This window comes from Pan troglodytes, chromosome 10 (assembly GCF_028858775.2).
Source record: "Pan troglodytes isolate AG18354 chromosome 10, NHGRI_mPanTro3-v2.0_pri, whole genome shotgun sequence".
NCBI lineage: Eukaryota > Metazoa > Chordata > Mammalia > Primates > Hominidae > Pan > Pan troglodytes.
The window spans coordinates 8,626,493-8,646,682 of record NC_072408.2 but is presented as its reverse complement, the minus strand read 5'-3'; the positions used below and the strand labels follow the sequence as shown (position 1 = coordinate 8,646,682).

General features: G+C 45.3%; 1 protein-coding gene across 31 annotated transcripts in view; it reads right to left on the bottom strand.

Moving 5' to 3' along the window:
* Positions 1-1,369: 1,369 nt before the first annotated feature.
* ERC1 (ELKS/RAB6-interacting/CAST family member 1) overlaps positions 1,370-20,190 on the bottom strand; it is a 536,900-nt gene continuing 518,079 nt past the window's right edge. For 26 of the 31 annotated variants that reach the window (XM_054663959.2, XM_054663951.2, XM_054663958.2 and 23 more), the window contains one exon: positions 1,370-5,731. In XM_054663959.2, the coding sequence (XP_054519934.1) occupies positions 5,594-5,731 (138 nt within the window). In that variant the 3' untranslated portion in view covers positions 1,370-5,593. The remainder of the gene's footprint in view (positions 5,732-20,190) is intronic. The other 5 variants (XR_010148221.1, XR_010148220.1, XM_054663952.2 and 2 more) reach the window with 1 other exon arrangement.

Genomic DNA, 20,190 nt, shown 5'->3' with positions numbered 1-20,190 from the left:
TTTTAAATAACTTTATAATTTCCTGGTGGATTTAGTTTGTGAATAAAAAAGAAAAAATGAACAAAGTGTTTACAATAATTATCAAGGCAAAGTTGAATATAACACAATTTCTTTGTAATGTCATTATCCTGTCAGTAACACAACTCCAGCAGGAACACACACATACAGCTGAAGGCAGCGGGTGCATGTGCATCCCAGACACCACCACGGAGGCTGCTACTGTTACCAAAAGGAACTCAAGCTACAAGGGGGCAGGTGCTCCTCAGCTCCTCCACTAAAGTGCAACACTTCTCTTCTGACGCATCAGGGAGCAGTCACAGGCCCCACTGGATATCCTGCAGTGCCCGGCAGGTGCCCGGGCTAGTCCTGCGATGGGCCAGCAGGCCAGAGTGGGTGGTGCTGCCCTCAGAATGTGTAGCTGCAGTAGATGGATGCAATACTGGCGTGGTGTGGAATGAGGGGCTGGACCCAGAGGGCCTGCTTTGGCTGGGGTGGATTCTCTGGCTTCAGTAGGGTTCACTTCCTTTCCTGACAGTGGCTTCTCTGGGGTCAAGAGAGAGCCTGGGCCTAGGAGATCTGGGGTCTAAAAAAGCTCAAAGGGAAAGAATTGAGGGCCCGAAGCCAGAAGGAACTGACATGGAGGACAGTCTGTTCCACCTGGATTGCAGGCTCCAGGCTGGCCAGTGCTCGCCCGTGCTGGGTGGTCACTGGAAGAGATAGCACCAAGTGGGCAGGAGAGGTCCTGTGGCCTGCCAGGCAGGGGCTTCAGGGTCAAGCCCAGGTTACCATGCAGTATTAGGCACACTGAGCTAGAACCCACGTCGGGTGAGGGTGGTTATGGGGTCACAAACTGTGAAACCTCTACCCAGAGGTCCTGAACATGTATAGGAAAATCCTGGCACAACTGCGAGGCTCTGAGCCCCAGATTCTCGTTCCTTTTGCTCGGCAGGTGTCTCTTGCCCAGGCAGGCACTACCCTAAGTGTGCTCCACGCTTCCTAAGCCGCCAGCCCAGGGCCACCTATGCCAGCCTGGGAGGAGGGGAGTGTGGCTGCCCCATAGCTTGAATTCCTTTATTAACAAGATATTGGTTTGCATTTTTAAAACACAGCTCTTTAATTTTTCATTTCTACAACTACGTTTTAATCTTTTAATAATCTCAACAACAGACACAATGTAACTGCCCCAATTCTCTGAATCACACAGACAATATCGACAAGCAGAGAAAGAAGAGAGGAGGTGGGATGTGACAAAAACCCGCTCCCCCAAATCAATCCCTAAAACCACTTCTCCCCCAAGAGTCAGGAGAAGTACCTACAACAGGGCCACAGCACTTGCCAAACACATTGGAAAAAATCAGGAGACAGTTGGTTACATTTTTGACACTAAAAAGTCTGGAGACGGTTTTTGCTGAAGAGTAGGTGAAGACAGCCATTTTGTTCAGAAGGATTTCCCTGTAACGTATGTCTTTTCTTGCCTAATTCTTCCCTAATTTGCATGGGGGAAACTCCAGATCCTCTTTAAGACATTCCTTTGAGTGGTTCACGTCCCCTCCTGAGCAGCCCAGGGCTGGCAGTGATGGACGGGCGGCCTCACTCTGCGGAGGGCACCTGCTGCATTGCAGTCTCTTCTCATCCTTCCTCCTCAGTTCCGAACCCAGGCAGGTGAAGAGGCGGCCAGGAGCAGATGTTAAATTACTGGTATTTGCTGACACGGGGTCCGCTGGGCTTGAGAAATGCCATGTGGTGTCACACTCCACGCAGTGAGGTCTTCTCTGCTTGGCTCTTTCCTCAAAGACTCTGAGGGTCTTGACACCGGGCCTACACTCAAGTAACATGGTCAACAGGAGGGAGGGATGGTTCTGGGAGGAACAGGACTCTGGCAGCAAATCCAAATGCCAGTGGATGGGCGGCTCAGAAACATTTATATTTTGGGGTGACACATGATGGTTGCCTCACAACCCTGACCCTCAATAGTGGAGGGATTAGTTCAGCAGGTGGGTAAGACCGTGTCTGTGATGACTTCGCCTTCCTCTTCTCTCACTCTGGGGGTGGGTGAGCCCGCAAGTTCCTCATGGAAAACCAGACTTCAATGGACAGAAATCGAGGGGCAAGTCACAATGCCCTTCTTGACACTGAAGGCGGCCTTGGGTACAGTCTGCTTTACAAGTTATTTCTAAAACCCAAGTGTGAGGAAGTCTGAGAGCCACAGGTAGATCTTTAGATTGTAAAGTGCAAGGACAAAGGTTAAAAGGTTAGAGCTGAGATGAATTTGGTGATTCCCATCCATATATATATATATATTTTTTTTTAAATGGAGTCTCTGTCACCCAGGCTGGAGTGCAGTGACACGATCTCGGCTCACCGCAGCCTCTGCCTCCCAGGCTCAAGCGATTCTCCTGCCTCCCGAGTAGCTGGGATTACAGGCGTACGCCACCACGCCTGGCTAATTTTGTATTTTTAGTAGAGTCGAGGTTTTTGCCATCTTGGCCAGGCTGGCCTCGAACTCCTGATCTCAGGTGATCCGCCTGCCTCAGCCTCCCAGAGTTCTGGGATTACAGGCGTGAGCCACTGTGGCTGGCCCCATCCATATTTCTTAAACATGTTAAAGCCCGTTCAAAATTTTTCCATTTCAAATGGTATCAAAGTCCTTGCAAATCTCAATTAAGATACCTCATCAATGATTCAATGAGTACCGGGGGTTAGAGGTATATGAAAAGATGAGAAGCTCACACTGTGCTTCTTCAGTTACAAAACCCCATTGGGATCACACTCACTCTTCTTCTTGCCCTCTTTATGGTGACATTGATTTGGGGTGCAGATCTTTAGGTGCTAAAGGGCAACTAGACTTGCCGATGGAAGGGTTTGGGGAAAACTAAGGGCAACCTGCACGAGTTTTCAAGGCTATATAACTTCAGTAGCAGTTGTATGACCGTATGAAACCATGACCGCTAGGAGAGGGGCATGGAATGACAAGTCCTAGTGTGATGGGAGTGGGACATTTGGTTAAGTGTTGGTTCAATGATCTAGACTCAATGAGATACTCTGAAAGCTACAAACTGCATCCACTCTGCCCTACAGCACAAAGGCAGGCCATGTTTATTATTGAACTCTTAGCCAGTCTCCAGTGCCCAAGAACGGTCAAGAAGATTCCTTGCTGTTCATAGAGACCAGACAGATGATATCTGTCCCAGAAATTCTTCTTCTCAGACGCAGTGTCACAGAGGGCTTCCTTCCATCAGTTTTTCTGGAGGGTAAGTGATGGAGAATGCTGAGATGAAGAGGAGAGTCACACACCCAGTGGCTGAGAGTGGCAGGTGCTGCACCTGATGAGAAAGTCCACGTGGGTGGGATCTGGGGCACCTGCTTGGAGAGAGCAGCTGGCCAGTGCCCGTGCCAGACCACTTGTTTAGGCATGGCCTCGCCTGCTGTCTTGGTTCCACTGTGGCCCCGTGAAGGCTGTTATCACACCCCAGTTCTTTACGTTATGGTGGATAAAGCGAGATGCTAACACTCCTGCCTTTCAGTGCTGGGAGCTTTCTACATGGTTTACGGGCACTGCAATGAACAGAATTGAGGTAACTGACCACAAACGACCACCACTTACTATCTAACCCCTGCACCCCTCTCTGGCCAGCCTGGCTATCAGGAAGCATCTCAGTAAGAGGTTTATGAGCAGAGTCCATTTAACCTTCGATAAGAAACGCTCCACAGTTTCCTCTCACAGGGAGAGGGATTGTTTCACAGCAGGGAGTAGGGGGAGCTGGAAATCTGACCATGTCAGTTAATGGGACAGTCAAGGGCTGGTGGTGGGAAGTTCCTGGACTGATGGGGCTGTGCTGACTCTACAGACTTTAAATTCTCTGAGTAAGTGGGGAAGGAGAGGAGAAAATGCAAAACGAAAACATCGAGTCCAGCAACTCTTATCAGGAGATGTGAGTGTCTGCTGGGTTCTGGTGGTATTTGGGTTAAGTTCCTGCCTAATTATTTACGACTGCTGTTGTCTACGCTACGTCCTTAACAATGCCAATACCTTCATTGATTTGCAGTCTTGGGGTCAGCTTTCTGATTTGCAACATGAAGCTGGCTGAATTCCACGAGGTACATGCAGATGTCAGGAAATGGCCACCCACAAGTAGATACTCAGAGCCCCTCTAAGGGCAATAACGAACAGCAAAAATCCAGAATCATCAAATGGAATCCTACAGGCAAGCGGGTGACTGAGCCCCCCCAAACTCATGAATTCCATTAGGGAACTTTTCTAGAAAACACACCTTAAGATCGGGGAGGGGAAGGACATGCTATTTACTGCTTCAACTCCAGCAGGTATGTCTCACAGAATCCACTACATCTCTCCCTCACTGAGAAGTGGCCTTTTCAAGGATGGATGACTTGCACACAGTAGGCATTTCATAAATATTCTCTGAATGAAATAACCGAGGAAGGAATGTGTGTAGGAGGAAAAACCTTCATTTATGCTAGAAGAAGGTTCCAGGCAATGCACAAGGCTGCGGTTCAGAGAAGACGAGTCAAGGGCAAAGCTAGCAGGGTGAGTGAGGGATCACAACTTCAGCAGCCACTGGGCTGCAGGAGCTCAGGACACGGGTGCTGGCAAGGCAGGCAGCCTCTTGGAGGTGTTCGGGGGAAACCAGCCCAAGAGGAACGGGCATCTGTTACTGGGGCAAAGCTGCAGGCGGGGACAACAGGGTCTCATATGTCAACTTTGTATGTTCTCTTTTTAATTTTTTGTAGAGACAGGGTCGCGCTATGTTGCCCTGGCTGGTGCTCTTTCAACCTCACATGTTCTTCAATTAGAGATATTTGATCTAACACCTCAGTATGATAACGTCAACAGTCTCAAACAGGAGAGACTGGTGGAGAACACCTCACACCATCTTCTTGTTAACTGGCCGAGGAACAGAGTGAGGAAGGCTGGGACAGACACGCAGGGCTGGGTGAAGACTCAGACCTTGGGAGAACGAGTGCTCCCAGGGCATCGTGAGGCCTGCTCACAGCTCCCCGGTACAAAGCATCTCATGTGGAAAGTAAGCAGAAGAGACAGTAAAAAGAAGAGTCGATTTTCTCTTCCCTTCCCCCTTCTCTTTTTCTCATCTTTTTGAGATTGTTTTTTACCCTTTTAGGAGAAAGCACCTATTGTGATATTACAACACTCAGCTCTCTGGTCCATTGGAGGCATCCTCTCAGCCTGTTGAACTCCAAGTCCATTCCTGGTTTCATTCTCATGTCAGAGGACAGGAGGTGAGAGGCTCCTCTGCTCCATGGCTCTCTGTCAGGGCAGAGCCACCAGCTCCCACAGTTCTCCACTGCTGATGACCAGGTGGCAGTTCTTCAGAGAGATTCGACCTTTTGTCTACCCTGGACATCAAGAAGGTTAGTGTAGAGACCACATCCAAAGCAGAAAGGCAGAGTAAGATGGCAGATGTAGAAACGGTGCTGGAATCACACTTCTTCAAGTGAGCAAGTTGGGATGAAGTTTGTAGTGTTTGGTGCCAAGAAGGTTCTGGGCACCTGTTCCTCGTAGTTCTCCTTTCTTGGCTCCTGGGTTGACTACCTCAGGCTTCCCCATAAAGCAGGGTCAAGAGGACTCTTCCAGGGCATTGACCACTTGCTCTAGGATGTCGGGACAATGGTCTGCTATCTGCTGAAGAATGGCGTTGGCAAACTCCTGCAGTTCTGCATTGTCCCGTTCACCTTTCTCTAACTCATCCTGAAGCTGAAAGGGAAAGGAGAGATGGATTTCAGATACAACAATCCCATTTGCACTGAGCTAAGAATTATTTTTCATCAATAAATGACAAAGACACTCTGTATGTGAAGTCTCTCTGCATCAAAATTAACCATAAGAAAAGTGTAAAAGCAAATATCAAATGCGTCTTCATGAAAGTGAGGCCCAAAAAGTGAGTCACTGGTTCTAGGCCGAAAGCTGGTCATTTTTGCAGAGCTGTGACTTCAGCCCTGGCCTCTCACTGTAAACAGAATGTTCTCTCCACCAAGTCACAGGCTCACGAACGTGCATGAGAGCAGGAGAGAGGGGCACGGTGATCTCAGAGAGGACCCTAACCTTGTGGAGTGACCCTCGCCCTAAGGGAACTCAGAATTTAAAGGACTTCGCCATTTGCCGTGTATCGCTTTCATCCGGTACATGAGCCTACCCACCTGAGGCCTGCTCATTTAGCTGAAGAGATGACTTTGAGAAACACAAGATAATCCCTTTGCTTAGAAGTAAGTATATTTCTAACTTCCTGTTGTTTTTAACAGCCTCTTTCACATTCCTTCAAGCATTTTAACCAACATTTCTTGAGCGCTACTCTGTGCTGGGTGCTGAAAGCTGAAGGGATTTGGTCCTTGTCCTGAAGACCCATTTAGGTTAATGGAGACAAGCACGTAAACAGATAAACGACCACCCAGCAGAGTGAGGCCGCAGCTGAGGCTTGAGCATGTGCTGTGGCAGCCCTAAGAGTGTCTGCTCACCCTGAGGAGTCTGAGGAAATGCTACTGAAGAGGCGTGGGGTGTGGATCTTCAGAGCTGACTAGAGTCCGTCTGGGAGACCAAAGACAAAGGAGGCTGAGCGCAGAAGAACAAAGGCTGATGCGTGGGGCTGGGACAGGCCTGGCCCAGATCTTGCGAAAAGGGAAGCCTCAGGATGGCAGGAATGTAAGGCACAGGGAGTGGGTGGAGAATGCCGGGAAATGGAGCTGAAAACACACGCGAGGGCCAGACGGAGCACGAGAAGTGAGGGCGTTCCAGTGTGATCTGCCTAGAAACCAAACCACAACCACAAAAAAGGAGTCCACGCAGTTTTTTTTTTTTTTTTTTTTGAGACGGAGTCTCGCTCTGTCGCCCAGGCTGGAGTGCAGTGGCGCGATCTCGGCTCACTGCAAGCTCCGCCTCCCGGGTTCACGCCATTCTCCTGCCTCAGCCTCCTGAGTAGCTGGGACTACAGGCACCCACCACGACGCCCGGCTAATTTTTTGTATTTTTAGTAGAGACGGGGTTTCACTGTGTTAGCCAGGATGGTCTCGATCTCCTGACCTCGTGATCCGCCCACCTCGGCCTCCCAAAGTGCTGGGATTACAGGCGTGAGCCACCGCGCCTGGCCGTCCACGCAGTTTTAAATGGTACAGTGACATGAGCATCGCCACTTTCTCAGACTGAGCAGAAGGAAGAGTCCACCAAGGGCAGCTCCTGCTCCCAGCCCAGGTGGGGGTTAGGCAGGGCTGAAGCAAGGGAGGGTCAGGGACGTGGAAAGGAACACACAGGTCTGAGCCTCTTCAAAAGGCAGGACTAAAAGGGAGAACTGGAGAATCATTTCTGACAATTCTAGCTGGGGATATTGGACAAATAAGACCAAGAACGAAGGAGACAGCAGGTTTTAGGAAAGAAAGGAGGAAAATTAAAAATGGAATATAAAGTCTAGTTAAGAACATAGGCTCTGGAGTTAGGCTGCCTGGGTTTCAAGGTCAGTTCTGCCAATCAGTTCATCTGACCTTGACTTGTCTGAGTCTCAGTTTCCTCATCTGTAAAATGAGGCAATAATAACCATGTCAGGCCAATGTTTTAAATTTTAATTTTTTGGAGAGATGGGAGTCTATATTGCCTACGCTTGTCTTGAACGCCCAGGCTAAAGTAATCCTGCCTCTGCCTCGGCCTCCCAAAGTGCTTACAGTCGTGAGCTCCTGTGCCCTACCTTATAGGGCTGTTTTAAGGATTTAATGAGATAGTCATATAAAGTGCTTGACAAATATTAGGTGTTCTGTTACTAAATGGGTAAGATCACCCAGCAAGAGCATACAGACTAAAAAGCAAAAAGGGAGCTGCGTACAGTGGTGCATGCCTGTAATCCCAGCTACTTGGGAGGCTGAGGGTGGGGGAATCGCTTGAGCCCAGGAGTTTGAGTCCAGCCTGGGTAAGGTAGTGAGACCCCATCTATCTTTTTTTTTTTTTTTGAGACGTGAGTCTCGCTCTGTCACCCAGGCTGGAGTGCAGTGGCGCGATCTCAGCTCACTGCAACCTCTGCCTCCCAGGTTCGTGCCATTCTCCTGCCTCAGCCTTCCGAGTACCTGGGACTACAGGCGCCTGCTACCAAGCCCAGCTAATTTTTTATATTTTTAGTAGAGACGGGGCTTCACCGTGTTAGCCAGAATGGTCTAGATCTCCTGACCTTGTGATCCGCCCGCCTCGGCCTCCCAAAGTGTTGGGATTACAGGCCTGAGTCACCGCGCCTGGCCTTTTTCTCTCTTTCCTTTCTTTTCTTTCCTTTCTTTCTCTCTCTCTCTTTCTTGTTTCTTTTCTTTCCTTCTTTTCTTCCTTCCTCCCTCCCTCCCTCCTTGCCTCCTACCCTTCTCCTCTCTCTCTCTTTCTATTAATTTGAGACAGGGTCTCCCTCTGTTGTCTGGGGGGAGTGCAATGGTTTGATCAGGCTCACTGTGGCCTCGACCTCCTGACCTCATGTGATCTTCCTGCTTCAGCCTCTTAAGTAGCTGGGATTACAGATGTGTACCACCATGCCTGGCTAATTTTTGTATTTCTCTTTTCTTTTTCTTTCTTTCTTTTTTTTTTTTTTAGAGGTGCGGTCTAACTATGTTGCCCAGGCTGGTCTTGAACTCCTGGCCTCAAGTGATCCTCCTGCCTCGGCCTCCTAAAATGTTGAGATTACAGGTGTGAGCCACCACACCCAGCTGAGATTCCATCTTAAAACAGGCAAAAAAAAAAAAAAAATCTAGATGCTTGGCACCATAAGACAGGGCAAGAAAAAGAAAAGAAAAGAAAGAATCTAGATGCTCTGAGTCAAGAATGAGCACAGTGCTTCTTAAATATATCAAAGAGTTAAGAATAGACCTAGCAATCTTCCTTCTGCTAAATGCTGACTAAAAGACCAGGACACTGAGGGGCCTGAGTTAGACCGCGCTGCCTTGGTGCACCCCAAACTCTGGCTGTGTCACATGAGTAAGAATCTCTTCAACGGGGAAAGCTAGGAGGCTGGGTACCTTGTAAATACAGCTGCAGAGAAAACAACCTAGGAATGCTGCTAAGTGAAAAGGCTACAAACCCTAAAGTCTCAGCAGAACTGACATCAACCAAGCTACAGAAAAGGTTATGGGGTGGTGTTGCTTCAGTATCTTGATTCCAGCTGGATCCTTCCCAGGAATATTCCAGACAATTCTAGTTTATATTCTGAGCCAGGTAACTCTTCTTCAGTCTCTACAAGTCACTTATTTATTTCCCATGAAATAGTCTTTATTCTAATTGGGCTTCTGTTATGTTAAGTAGATAATCATGAAGTTACTGAAGATATAATTTAGTTTAAGAACATTTTTTTCAGGAGTTTTCCACAATTTAAAAAGTGCTTCACAGCCGGGAGTGATTTCACAGCCGGGTGCGGTGGCTCACGCCTGTAAACCCAGCACTTTGGGAGGCCGAGGTGGGCGGATCCCTTGAGGCCAGGAGTTCAAAACCAGCCTGGCCAACACGGCAAAACCCCGTCTCTACTAAAAATACAAAAAATAGCTGGGCATGCTGGCACGTGCCTGTAGTCCCAGCTACTCGGGAGGCTGAGGCATGAGAACTGCATGAACCTGGGAGGCGGAGGTTGCAGTGAGCCGAGATCGTGCCACTGTACTCCAGCCTGGGCGACAGAGCAAGACTCTTATCTCAAAAATAAAATAAAATAAAATAAAGTAAAAAGTGCTTCACAAATATTGTAAAAACTTTCGAAAATAAAGAAAAAAAACAAGAAAAAAATCACCTAGAATATTACCATCATCTAGAGATAACCACTGCTATATATTTTATCATGCATTACTTGAGGCTTTATGTATGTGTGTATTTGTGTGTATAACACATTTCCAAACAAATCCTAAAGGTTCTTTTTGGAATTTGATAATGGATTCTAACATTTATCCTGAAGTATAAATATAGAGAAGAGTCAAGAAAATATTTTAAAGAAAGAAGAGTGATGTTAAGACTTGCTTTACCAAACAAAACATGCCTTAAAAGTACAATAATTAGAAGAGTGTTGAGTTGATACCATTAAATGACTGGGATTTAGGATATGACCAGGAAGCATATGAAGTCAATGAACTGTACGGGGTCAACTAGGCCCATTTATGGTTGTATTCTTGCTTATACCATACAGCAACATAAATTCCAAACTGGTTAAAGAAGTATATTTAAAACCTATGCTGTGAAAACACTGAAAGTAAATTTAAGAGCATATTTTTTATAATCTTGGAATGGGAGACAGAAAAGTATTTTTAGCTTTATTTTGGAGAGGAGGGTAAGTGCTTTTAAATTCAGAAGTCATAAAGGAATAAAAGGGTAAGTTGGGCTATTTAGAAATTTAAAATGTCTGTATAGAGACAGAAGAGCTATAAATTTAATTAAAGTACAAATGACGGCTTGAAAGACATAATAAACACAAAACAAAAAGACAAAGGATTGACATTACTGTATTATGAAGTGGTACCATAAGCCTAAAAACCTATAACCTAATAGAAAAACAGGCAGAGAATATGAACAAAAAACTCACAGAAGAAATACAAATGGCTAACAAACACAAAAATAATACCCAACTTCATTAATAATTAAATATGGCCAGATGCAGTGGCTCACGCCTGTAATCCCAGCACTTTAGGAGGCCAAGGTGGGCAGATCACAAGGTCAGGAGTTCAAGACCAGCCTGGCCAATATGGTGAAACTCTGTCTCTACTAATAATACAAAAACTAGCCAGGCGTGGTGGCGGGTGCCTATAATCCCAGCTACTTGGGTGGCTGAGGCAGAAGAATTGCTTGAATCCAGGAGGTGGAGGTTGCAGTGGGCTAAGATCACGCCACTGCATTCCAGCCTGGGTGACAAAGTGAGACTCTGTCTCAAAAAAAAAAAAAAAAAAAAAAAAAGAAATATAAACTTGACCAGGTTTGGGGACTCACACCTGTAATCCCAGCACTTTGGGAGGCTGAGACAGGCAGATCACTTGAGCCTAGGAGTTCAAGACCAGCCTGGGCAACACAGCGAGACCCCATCTCTACAAAAAATTAAAATAAAAAAATTAGTCAGGTGTGGTTGTGCGTGCCTCTAGTTCTAGCCGCTCTGGAAGCTAAGGTGGGAGGAACTCTTGAGCCCAGGAGGTTGAGGCTGCAATGAGCTATGTGATTGTATTGCTGCACTCTAGCCTGCGCAACACAGCGAGACCCTGTCTCAAAAAAAGAAAAACAAGACCCAGCACGGTGGCTCACGCCTGTAATCCCAGCACTTTGGGAGGCTGAGGCGGCAGGCGCATCACGAGGTCAAGAGTTCGAGACCAGCCTGACTAGCATGGTGAAACCCCATCTCTACTAAAAAAAATACAAAAAAATTAGCCGGGCATGGTGGCGTGCACCTGTAGTCCCAGCTACTCAGGAGGCTGAGGCAGGAGAATTGCTTGAGCCCGGGAGGCGGAGCTTACAGTGAGCCGAGATCACGCCACTGCACTCCAGCCTGGGCGACAGAGCAAGACTCCATCTCAAAAAAAAAAAAAAAAGGAAAAGAAAAACTCAAAACAAACAAACGAACAAGAAATATAAACTACAGAGTTGGCTAGGGCATGGGAAGTGGGAACAGCAGAGCAGCGACCTGTGGGACAATTGTAGGGAGGTGAGCAATTTGCTCTCATCAGCCAAATGTAATTGTATATGTCCTTTGACCAAATAATTCTACTTTTAGAGTATGTTCAACAGAAACACCAGTAAGAAACTGAAGAATGTATGTACAAGTATGTTTACTAAGGCAATTTGTAGGAACAAAGAATTTTTTTTTTTTTTTGAGACGGAGTCTCGCTCTGTCACCAGGCTGGAGTGCAGTGGTGCGATCTCAGCTCACTGCAAGCTCCACATCCCAGGTTCACACCATCCTCCTGCCTCAGCCTCCCGAGTAGCTGGGACTACAGGTGCCCGCTACCACGCTCGGCTAATTTTTTGTATTTTTAGTAGAGATGGGGTTTCACCATGTTAGCCAGGAAGGTCTTGATCTCCTGACCTTGTGATCCGCCCGCCTCAGCCTCCCAGAGTGCTGGGATTACAGGCGTGAGCTACCACGCCCGGCTGGAATAAAGATTTTTTAAAGACCTCATTGAAGCTGGGCGCAGCGGCTCACGCCTATAATCCCAGCACTTTGGGAGGCCGAGGCAGGCGGATCACGTGAGGTCAGGAGTTTGAGGCCAGCCTGGCCAAAATGGTGAAACCCCGTCTCTACTAAAAATACAAAAAAAATCGGTCACACGTGGTGGTGAGTGCCTGTAGTTCCCAGGTACTCGGGAGGCTAAGGCACAAGAAAAGCTTGAACCCCAGAGGCGGAGGTTGCAGTAAGGCGAGATCACGCCACTGCACTCCAGCCTGGGTGACAGAGCAAGACTTCTCCAAAAAAAAAAAAAAAAAAAAACTCTTAGTGGATGGAAGGAGTTTTGATTTTACTTTTACTTTACATACTTCTGTACTGTTTATAGCACAAGCAACATCAATTTTGCAATAAGAAATATACCAAAATATATAACATAAATACCTTTTAAAACTGTATATACTTTTAAAGGCATAATTCTGATACTCTACGACCTTAAGGAGGGAAAAATTGAAGTGTATAAAATATCCACTCAAAAAGTATTAACCAACTGGCCAATAAAAAGGAACGAAGTTCTGACACGTGACATTATGTAAAGCTACACTATGTAAAGTATATAAAAACATTACGTTAAATGAAAGAAGCCGGTCTCAACAGACCACGTCTTGTATGATTCTATTCTTTTTTTATTTTTGAGACAGGGTCTCATTCTGTTGCTCAGGCTGGAGTGCAGTGTCAGGATCTCAGCTCACTGCACCCTCCACCTCCCAGACTCAAGTGATCCTCCTGCCTTAGCCTCCCAAGTAGCTAGGACTATATGCACATGCCCCTACACCTGGCTAATTTTTGTATTTTTTTGTAGAGATGGGGTTTTGCCATGTTGCCCAGGCTGGTCTCGAACTCCTGGGCTCAAGCGATCTGCCCACCTTGGTCTCCCAAAGTGCTGGGATTACAGGCGTGAGCCACCATGCCCAGCCTGATTCCATTCTTGATGAAATTCCAGAGTAGCCAAATCCAGAGTTGGGAAGTAGGAGTAGCAGCTGCTTGGGACTGGGGTAGGATGGGGTGATTGGCAGTGACTGCTAATAGGTGGGGGCCTCCCTTTGGGGTGACAAAAATGTTCAAAAATTGACTATGGTGATGGCTGCACAACTCTGAGAACACTAAATCTACTGAATTATGTACTTGCAATGGGTGAGTTGTATGTATGTAAATTATATCTCAGTAAAACTATAAAAAAATTGGCCAGGCGCAGTGGCTCACGCCTGTAATCCCAGAACTTTGGGAGGCCAAGGCAGGTGGATCACTTGAGATCAGGAGTTCGAGACCAGCCTACCCAACATGGTGAAACCCCGTCTATCAAAAATACAAAAAAATTAGCCGGGCGTGGTGGCAGGTGCCTGTAATCCCAGCTACTCAGGAGGCTGAGGAGGAGAATCACTTGGACCCAGGAGGTGGGTGTTGCAGTGAGCTGAGATCGCGCCAGTGCACTCCAGCCTGGGAGACAAGAGCGAAACTCCATCTCAAACAAACAAAAAAACACAGCCGAGATCGCGCCAGTGCACTCCAGCCTGGGAGACAAGAGCGAAACTCCATCTCAAACAAACAAAAAAAACACAAACAAAAAAACTCTTCAAAAAATTGACTGAGTGCTCTATGCAAAACACTGTGTAGTAACTGCCACAAATAGGTAGAGATAAAATGCTACTGCCTTCAGTAGTTTGGACAGAAAGGAAGGCAGGGTTGGGGGGGCGGGTATTTTCTTGACAGCAGGGGACAGAAAATGGTCAGTTCAAATGGAAACACAGTATGAGGTGAGGCACAAAGGAGGAAAGGCACTGGGCTGCTCACTGCAATTCTGGAGCACAGGAATCGCCGGATCTTGATGGAAGCGATTCCAGCTCTTCAAGAGAGACAAAGGCCCCCGGGCTGGCCAGACACGGGCATCACTCCTCAGCAGGCCCCCATTCCATTACACAGTTTCAGCGAGGCCACACCTAAGGGCACTGTGTTCCGTTTCAGACACCTCATTACCAGAAAAATGGAGACAAACTGGAGTAAGTTCAAAGAAAAATGGCAGCAGGACTAAGAAGCTGAAAGAATCATTTTATGGGCAGGATTAGAAAAACTAAACATGGAGACCCGAACTAAGTAAAAACAAAGGGCAGGGAAATGTGATTGTTACCTACACATGCCAGGAGGGTGTAAACAAGAAGGGGGACAGTGATTTAGCGCTGGAGGAGGAAGTGTAACAAGAAATGGTGGAATAAGATTAAGGAGAAAAAAAAAACCAGAGGCAGACTACAAGGCTATGCTTTTTCCAGGGTCTAATGTGTGCTACGCCTGGGAAAAGGTGTTTAAAAATAGAGGGAATCACAGAATCGAAAAGTTTAGAGAAGGAAGTGTTCCTTCACTCGCTGGAGTTGCTTTCCATCTGGTAGGCCCTTCTCTGTTCTCCAGGGATTAGGCATGGTTCACATTTTATCTGAAAGCAGTATTACATGTGGGCACAGCTGAGCAGGGACAGATTTCATTGGCGCTTGATCCATTCTATTTTTTCTTGGCTTGAAAGAATCTCAAGGATCAACTTCTCTTGTGTAACCGTGACTACTTTTAAAATGCGATTTTTATTTTGTTGACTTTGATTGTAAAGCTTTAGTCATTCTGAAGTCAAAGGAGTACAGGCATGTGTCGTTAAAACTTTTAGATTGCTTAGGAAAGAGAGGCGATGTGAAGAAAGCAACCTGAAATGGATTAGTACCTCCTTATACTAAAATACGGCGGCGCCCCCTTGTCCACGGTTTCCCTTTCCACGGTTTCAATTACCGTCAGTCAACTGCGATCTGGAAATATTAAATGGAAAATTCCAGAAATAAACAATTCATAAGTTTTACAGTGCATGCTGTTCTGAGTATTGTTATAACTGTCCTATTTTATTATTAATCTCTTACTGTGCCTAATTTATAAACTAGACTTTATCTCAGGTATATATGTATAGAAGAAAACAGCATCTATAGGCTTCAGTACCATCCACAGTTTCAGCATCCACTGGGGAGCTTGCAACAGACCGCCCAGAGTAAGGGGGACGTCTGGGGGCGTCTGCATTTCTTTACCATGAGCATCACATGAAAAAAGGCAGTTTTTCCATGGCTTTGGGATGCAATGGATTCTGTGGATAAGTTGGGAAAGATGTATTTTAGTGTCTGAAACTTCCCCTAACAGGTATTACTCGAGATATTCTTGCTCTCTTCAACCCCCTGCCCGCTACCCACACCCCCTCCCACACCTGCTTATCTTCCTCACCTCCTCTTCAAGGCCGGCCCCTTTAGGCTTAAAACCAGAAAAGAATTTCCCAAAGAGTACAAATTAAATTGTGACTTAATGAAAGTGCTCATTACATTCTAGTTACAATGAACTGATTCCTTCTTTCCCCTTCCATTTATTGCCTTGTTAAGACTACAAATCCAAACCCAGTAATGTAAGGAGGAGTAATCCAATGAGATTTTCCATTTCCCATTCTCCATTTTCTAATACTGGCAAGTAATCCCACCACTGAAACTATTACAGTGAAAAATACTGGCTTCTTGGTTACTTTCTTAGAAACACCATAATTACGGGCAGCACTGAAGTTTACCCAATCAGCTCCCTAGATGTGCAGATGCCATCTTCTGTGCGTGTGCTGAAAACCTTGTATCTAAAAACAAACAATAACAAAACATCGAAAAACACTTCCAGAGTAAACCGATTTTCACTAAACTGCAAAACAAGTTTGCTCCCATGAATTCTGCCAGCCCTTTCTATAACTTAAGCACGAAGTCTCGTATCTCAGCACCTTAGTTTCCTCTATATACAGCATTTCTACTACAAAATATTCCTCAAGCCTCCTGGGCACTGCAATATATTTTTTTTTTTTTTAAAAAAAGCCCCTTTCCACCAAACCTTACTTTAACTAAGATACTCTGGAGGAAAGGACTGTTGGAATGACACATGTACAAGTATACACCTTCGGTAGAGAAAATGGAACATGCTTTGTTAAAATAACATGTGCTGTATTCCAGGGGCTTAGAGGTGTGGATGAGGACAGGCGTGAGGGCAGCAGGGCTTGCTGCTGCTCTCAGTGCACGGGGCACGGCTCACGACAGCTCCGTGCTGTTGACTACGTGGGCACCCGGGGAGTCTGGATCCGTCCTGCCTCAGAGTGACCCCACCTGGCTTCTCCAGGCGAGCAGGGTTCCACACGCCTCAGGAGCACCCACACTCCTGAGCTAACTCTCCATGTCTCTGTCCCTTCAGTGAACTCTGTTTCCAACCCCTCCCTTGGTTTTTCACTATGGCTTCTGAGGGCACTGAATCCTGCCCGTCCTGAAAAGACTTTTGGAATCTGCATCTCACAAGCTAGTAGCAACTTTTCTCTTCCTGTAACCAAATTTCTCAAAAGAATAGTCTACATGTGTTACCTGCATTTCTGAGTTCTCTCCTTAATAACTGAGAATTTAGTTTCTGCTATTTCACTGAAATTGCCCTCTCGAAAGATTACAGAAGCCTCTATATTGAAACCATAAAATATTTGGAGAAGTTAAAATGTCTTAAATGGAGGAATAAACATGATTAAGGATTGGAAGCCTCATTTCTGTAAAGGTGTGAATTCTGCCTCAACTAATCTATACAGTCGATGCAAGCCATATCAAAACTGGCAGGTGTGTATGTGAATAGACAAGCTGATTCCAAAGAGTAAGTGGAAATGCAGAGAGCCCAGAACAGCCAAGACGGCCGCCAAGAACAAAGCTATACAAATGCTCCTCTCTGGAAGAAGGCTGTCACTGCAAGGCGGCAGCAATGCACACACATAGCACTGGCACGAGAGCAGACACACAGACCAATGGGACGAAAAGAGAACACGGAAAAACCCTACACGTATATGGCCACTTGACTGTGCATTGGGAAAAGATGGTCTTTCTGATAAATGGTGGGGCTATATGCAAAACACATTTGGATTTCTATCTCATGCCATTAACAAAAATCAATTCATGATGAATACATATATAAATGTGAAGGGTAAAACAATAAAGCATTTACAAGAAAATGTAAGAGACCATCTTTAGGGAATGTAAAGATTTCTTAAACAGAACACAAAAAGCAATAATCACAAAAAGAAAAAATTGATAAACTGGATCTACATTAAAATTAAGGATTTCTGTCTCTCTCTTTCTCTTTTTTTTTTTTTATTGAGACAGAGTCTCACTCTGTCGCTCAGGATGGAGTGCAGTGGCGCGATCTTGGCTCACTGCAAGCTCCACATCCCGGGTTCACACCATCCTCCTGCCTCAGCCGAGTAGCTGGGACTACAGGCACCCGCCACCACGCCCGGCTAATTTTTTGTATTTTTAGTAGAGAAGGGGTTTCACCGTGTTAGCCAGGATGGTCTCGATCTCCTGACCTCGTGATCCGCCCGCCTCGGCCTCCCAAAGTGCTGGGATTACAGGCGTAAGCCACCGCGCCCGGCCGGATTTCTGTCTCTTAAAAGACACCATTAAGAGAGTGAAAGGGCAGTCCACAGGAGAAGATACATATCTAATGTATGCATATCCATAATATATAAAGAACTCCTATAAAGCAGTAACAACAGTTAATAATGAAAAATAGGCAAGACACTTGAATGACCACAAGAGTATACTGAAATGGTTAACAGACATATAAAAAGGTGGATAACTCATTAGTCATCAGGAAAATACAAGTTAAAATCACAAGGAGATACCACTAAATGACCACCAGAATGGCTAAAATTTAAAAAGACAGACAATATCAAGTGCTGACAAGGACGTGGAACCACTTGGCCTCTCCTACACTCCCGGTGGGAGTGTAAATGGCCATAACCACTTTAGAAAAACATCTGGCAGTATCTACTAAAGTTGAATGCCAAGCTGAACAAGTGGACTTGTAGGTACATGTAAATTCACCTGAAGACACTGATAAGAGTATTAAAACCTGGGAACAACCCAAATGTCCATACTGAATGATAAATAGACGATAAACAATTTGTGGCACATTCATACAATGGAATATCATAGAGCAATGAGAATGAATGAACTATATGTGTAACAAAACAGATACAATTCGTAAACATGATGTTGAATGACAGAATCCAGACACAATAGAGTATGGTATGATTCCAGGCATAGGAAGTTTAAAAACAGGCAGAACTAATCTGTGGTGTTTGAGGTCAGGTTATCCTTGGAGGATGAGGAGTGACTGGAAGGAGGATGACAAGGGGCTTCGGCACTGGTAACATTCTGCTGCTTGTTCCAAGAATTTGCTATATGAGTGTGTAATTCAGCTATATACATAGGATTTGTTTACTTTTCTGCATGCAAGTTATAATTTCAAAACTTCAGAAAAAAACCCATCAAGGACCCCCAAGGATTATCTAACTGTACGATCCAATCTGACCCTGAAAACATCTGCTAGGCTGTCTGCCCTAGAGGCCCCCAACACCCACATGTTTCTGGCTCTCCTCCGCCTGCCCCAACATTTCTTCCCTGCCCTGGTGTTGTTCTTCTTTCTGCTCAGTCTCACACGTGCAGGGGTTTCCTGAGGTCTAAGGAGACTGTCCACTGTTCTCTCTTAGATCCTCTGCTTAGCGAAACGTGTTTACCTTTAGCTTTAAAAGGGGGGAGGGTGATAATAACAGCAACTAAGTTACTGGGCATTTATTATGGGCCAAGTATTATTCTAAGTGCTTTAGAGATTAACACATTTAATCCACTTTCTTTCAAATTTATTTCTTTTGAGGTAGGTGTTCTTTAAAATTTTTTTTTTAATCACAGAAAATATCACATGTATAATAACTAGCATAATAACTCTTCTATGCCCATCATCTAAACGTAACCATTATGAAGGTGGATCTACACAATTATAACTCTAGCTTCTTTTTCTACTGAGTTTCAGACTCACATCTTTCCAGTGCCTGATAAACATCTCTTGGTGAATGTTCCCTTTACACATCAAATCATACTGTTCATACTATTTACTGAATTGTTCTTTTCACCCAATAATTAAACAGCTTTTCATGTGATAAAATATTCTTCTAAAATAATTTATAATGGGCTGCATTGTAATCCATTTTATTAATATATTGTAATTTATTTAACTCCAACAGACATTTAGTTTGTTCTTGTTTTCATTACTATAAATATTAATGTATTATATTTTCCCATACATAAATCTTTGCATGTCTATGATTTTCTACTTAAAATTCCTGAGTCAAAGGGTATAGACCTGTGTAAAGCTTTTGACAAGTAACCAGACCATTCTAGAATAGCTGTACTGATATTCAGCCCATAAGCAAGAAATAAGGGTGCCATTTTCCCACTCTCTGAACATACTGGGGACTCCAACAAACCAACCAATCCCAACCTTCCCAGTATGACAGCACTGTTTTCATTCGTAGTTCTTCCCATCTGTAGTGAAGCCAAAAACTGGGGTAAAACATTAAAAAATATATATTTATTGGCCACTTCTTCTGTGAGTTTCCTATTAATGCTCTTTCCAGATCATGTTTCTTCTAATTTAGTTTTTTCTTTCTTTTTTTTCTTTTGAAGAGAGTCTTGCTCTGTTGCCCAGGCTGGAGTTCAGTGGAGTGATCACAGCTCACTGTAACCTCTAACTCCTGGCCTCAAGTGATCCTCCTGCATCAGCTTCCCAAGTAGCTAGGACTACAGGAGAGCGCCACCACGCCTGGCTAAGTTTTTTTTTTTTTTGAGATGGAGCTTGCTCTGTCGCCCTGGCTGGAGTGTAGTGGCGTGATCTCAGCTCATTGCAATCTCTGCCTCCCGGGTTCATGCCATTCTCTTGCCTCAGCCTCCTGAGTAGCTGGGACCACAGGTGGCCCCAGGCTAATTTTTAAAATATTTTTAGTAGAGACGGGGTTTCACTGTGTTAGCCAGGATGGTCTCAATGTCCTGACCGTGTGATCCGCCCACCTCGGCCTCCCAAAGTGCTGGGATTACAGGCATGAGCCACCTTGCCCAGCCTTTTTTTTTTTTTTTTTAAAGAGATGAAGTCTCACTATGTTGCCCAGGCT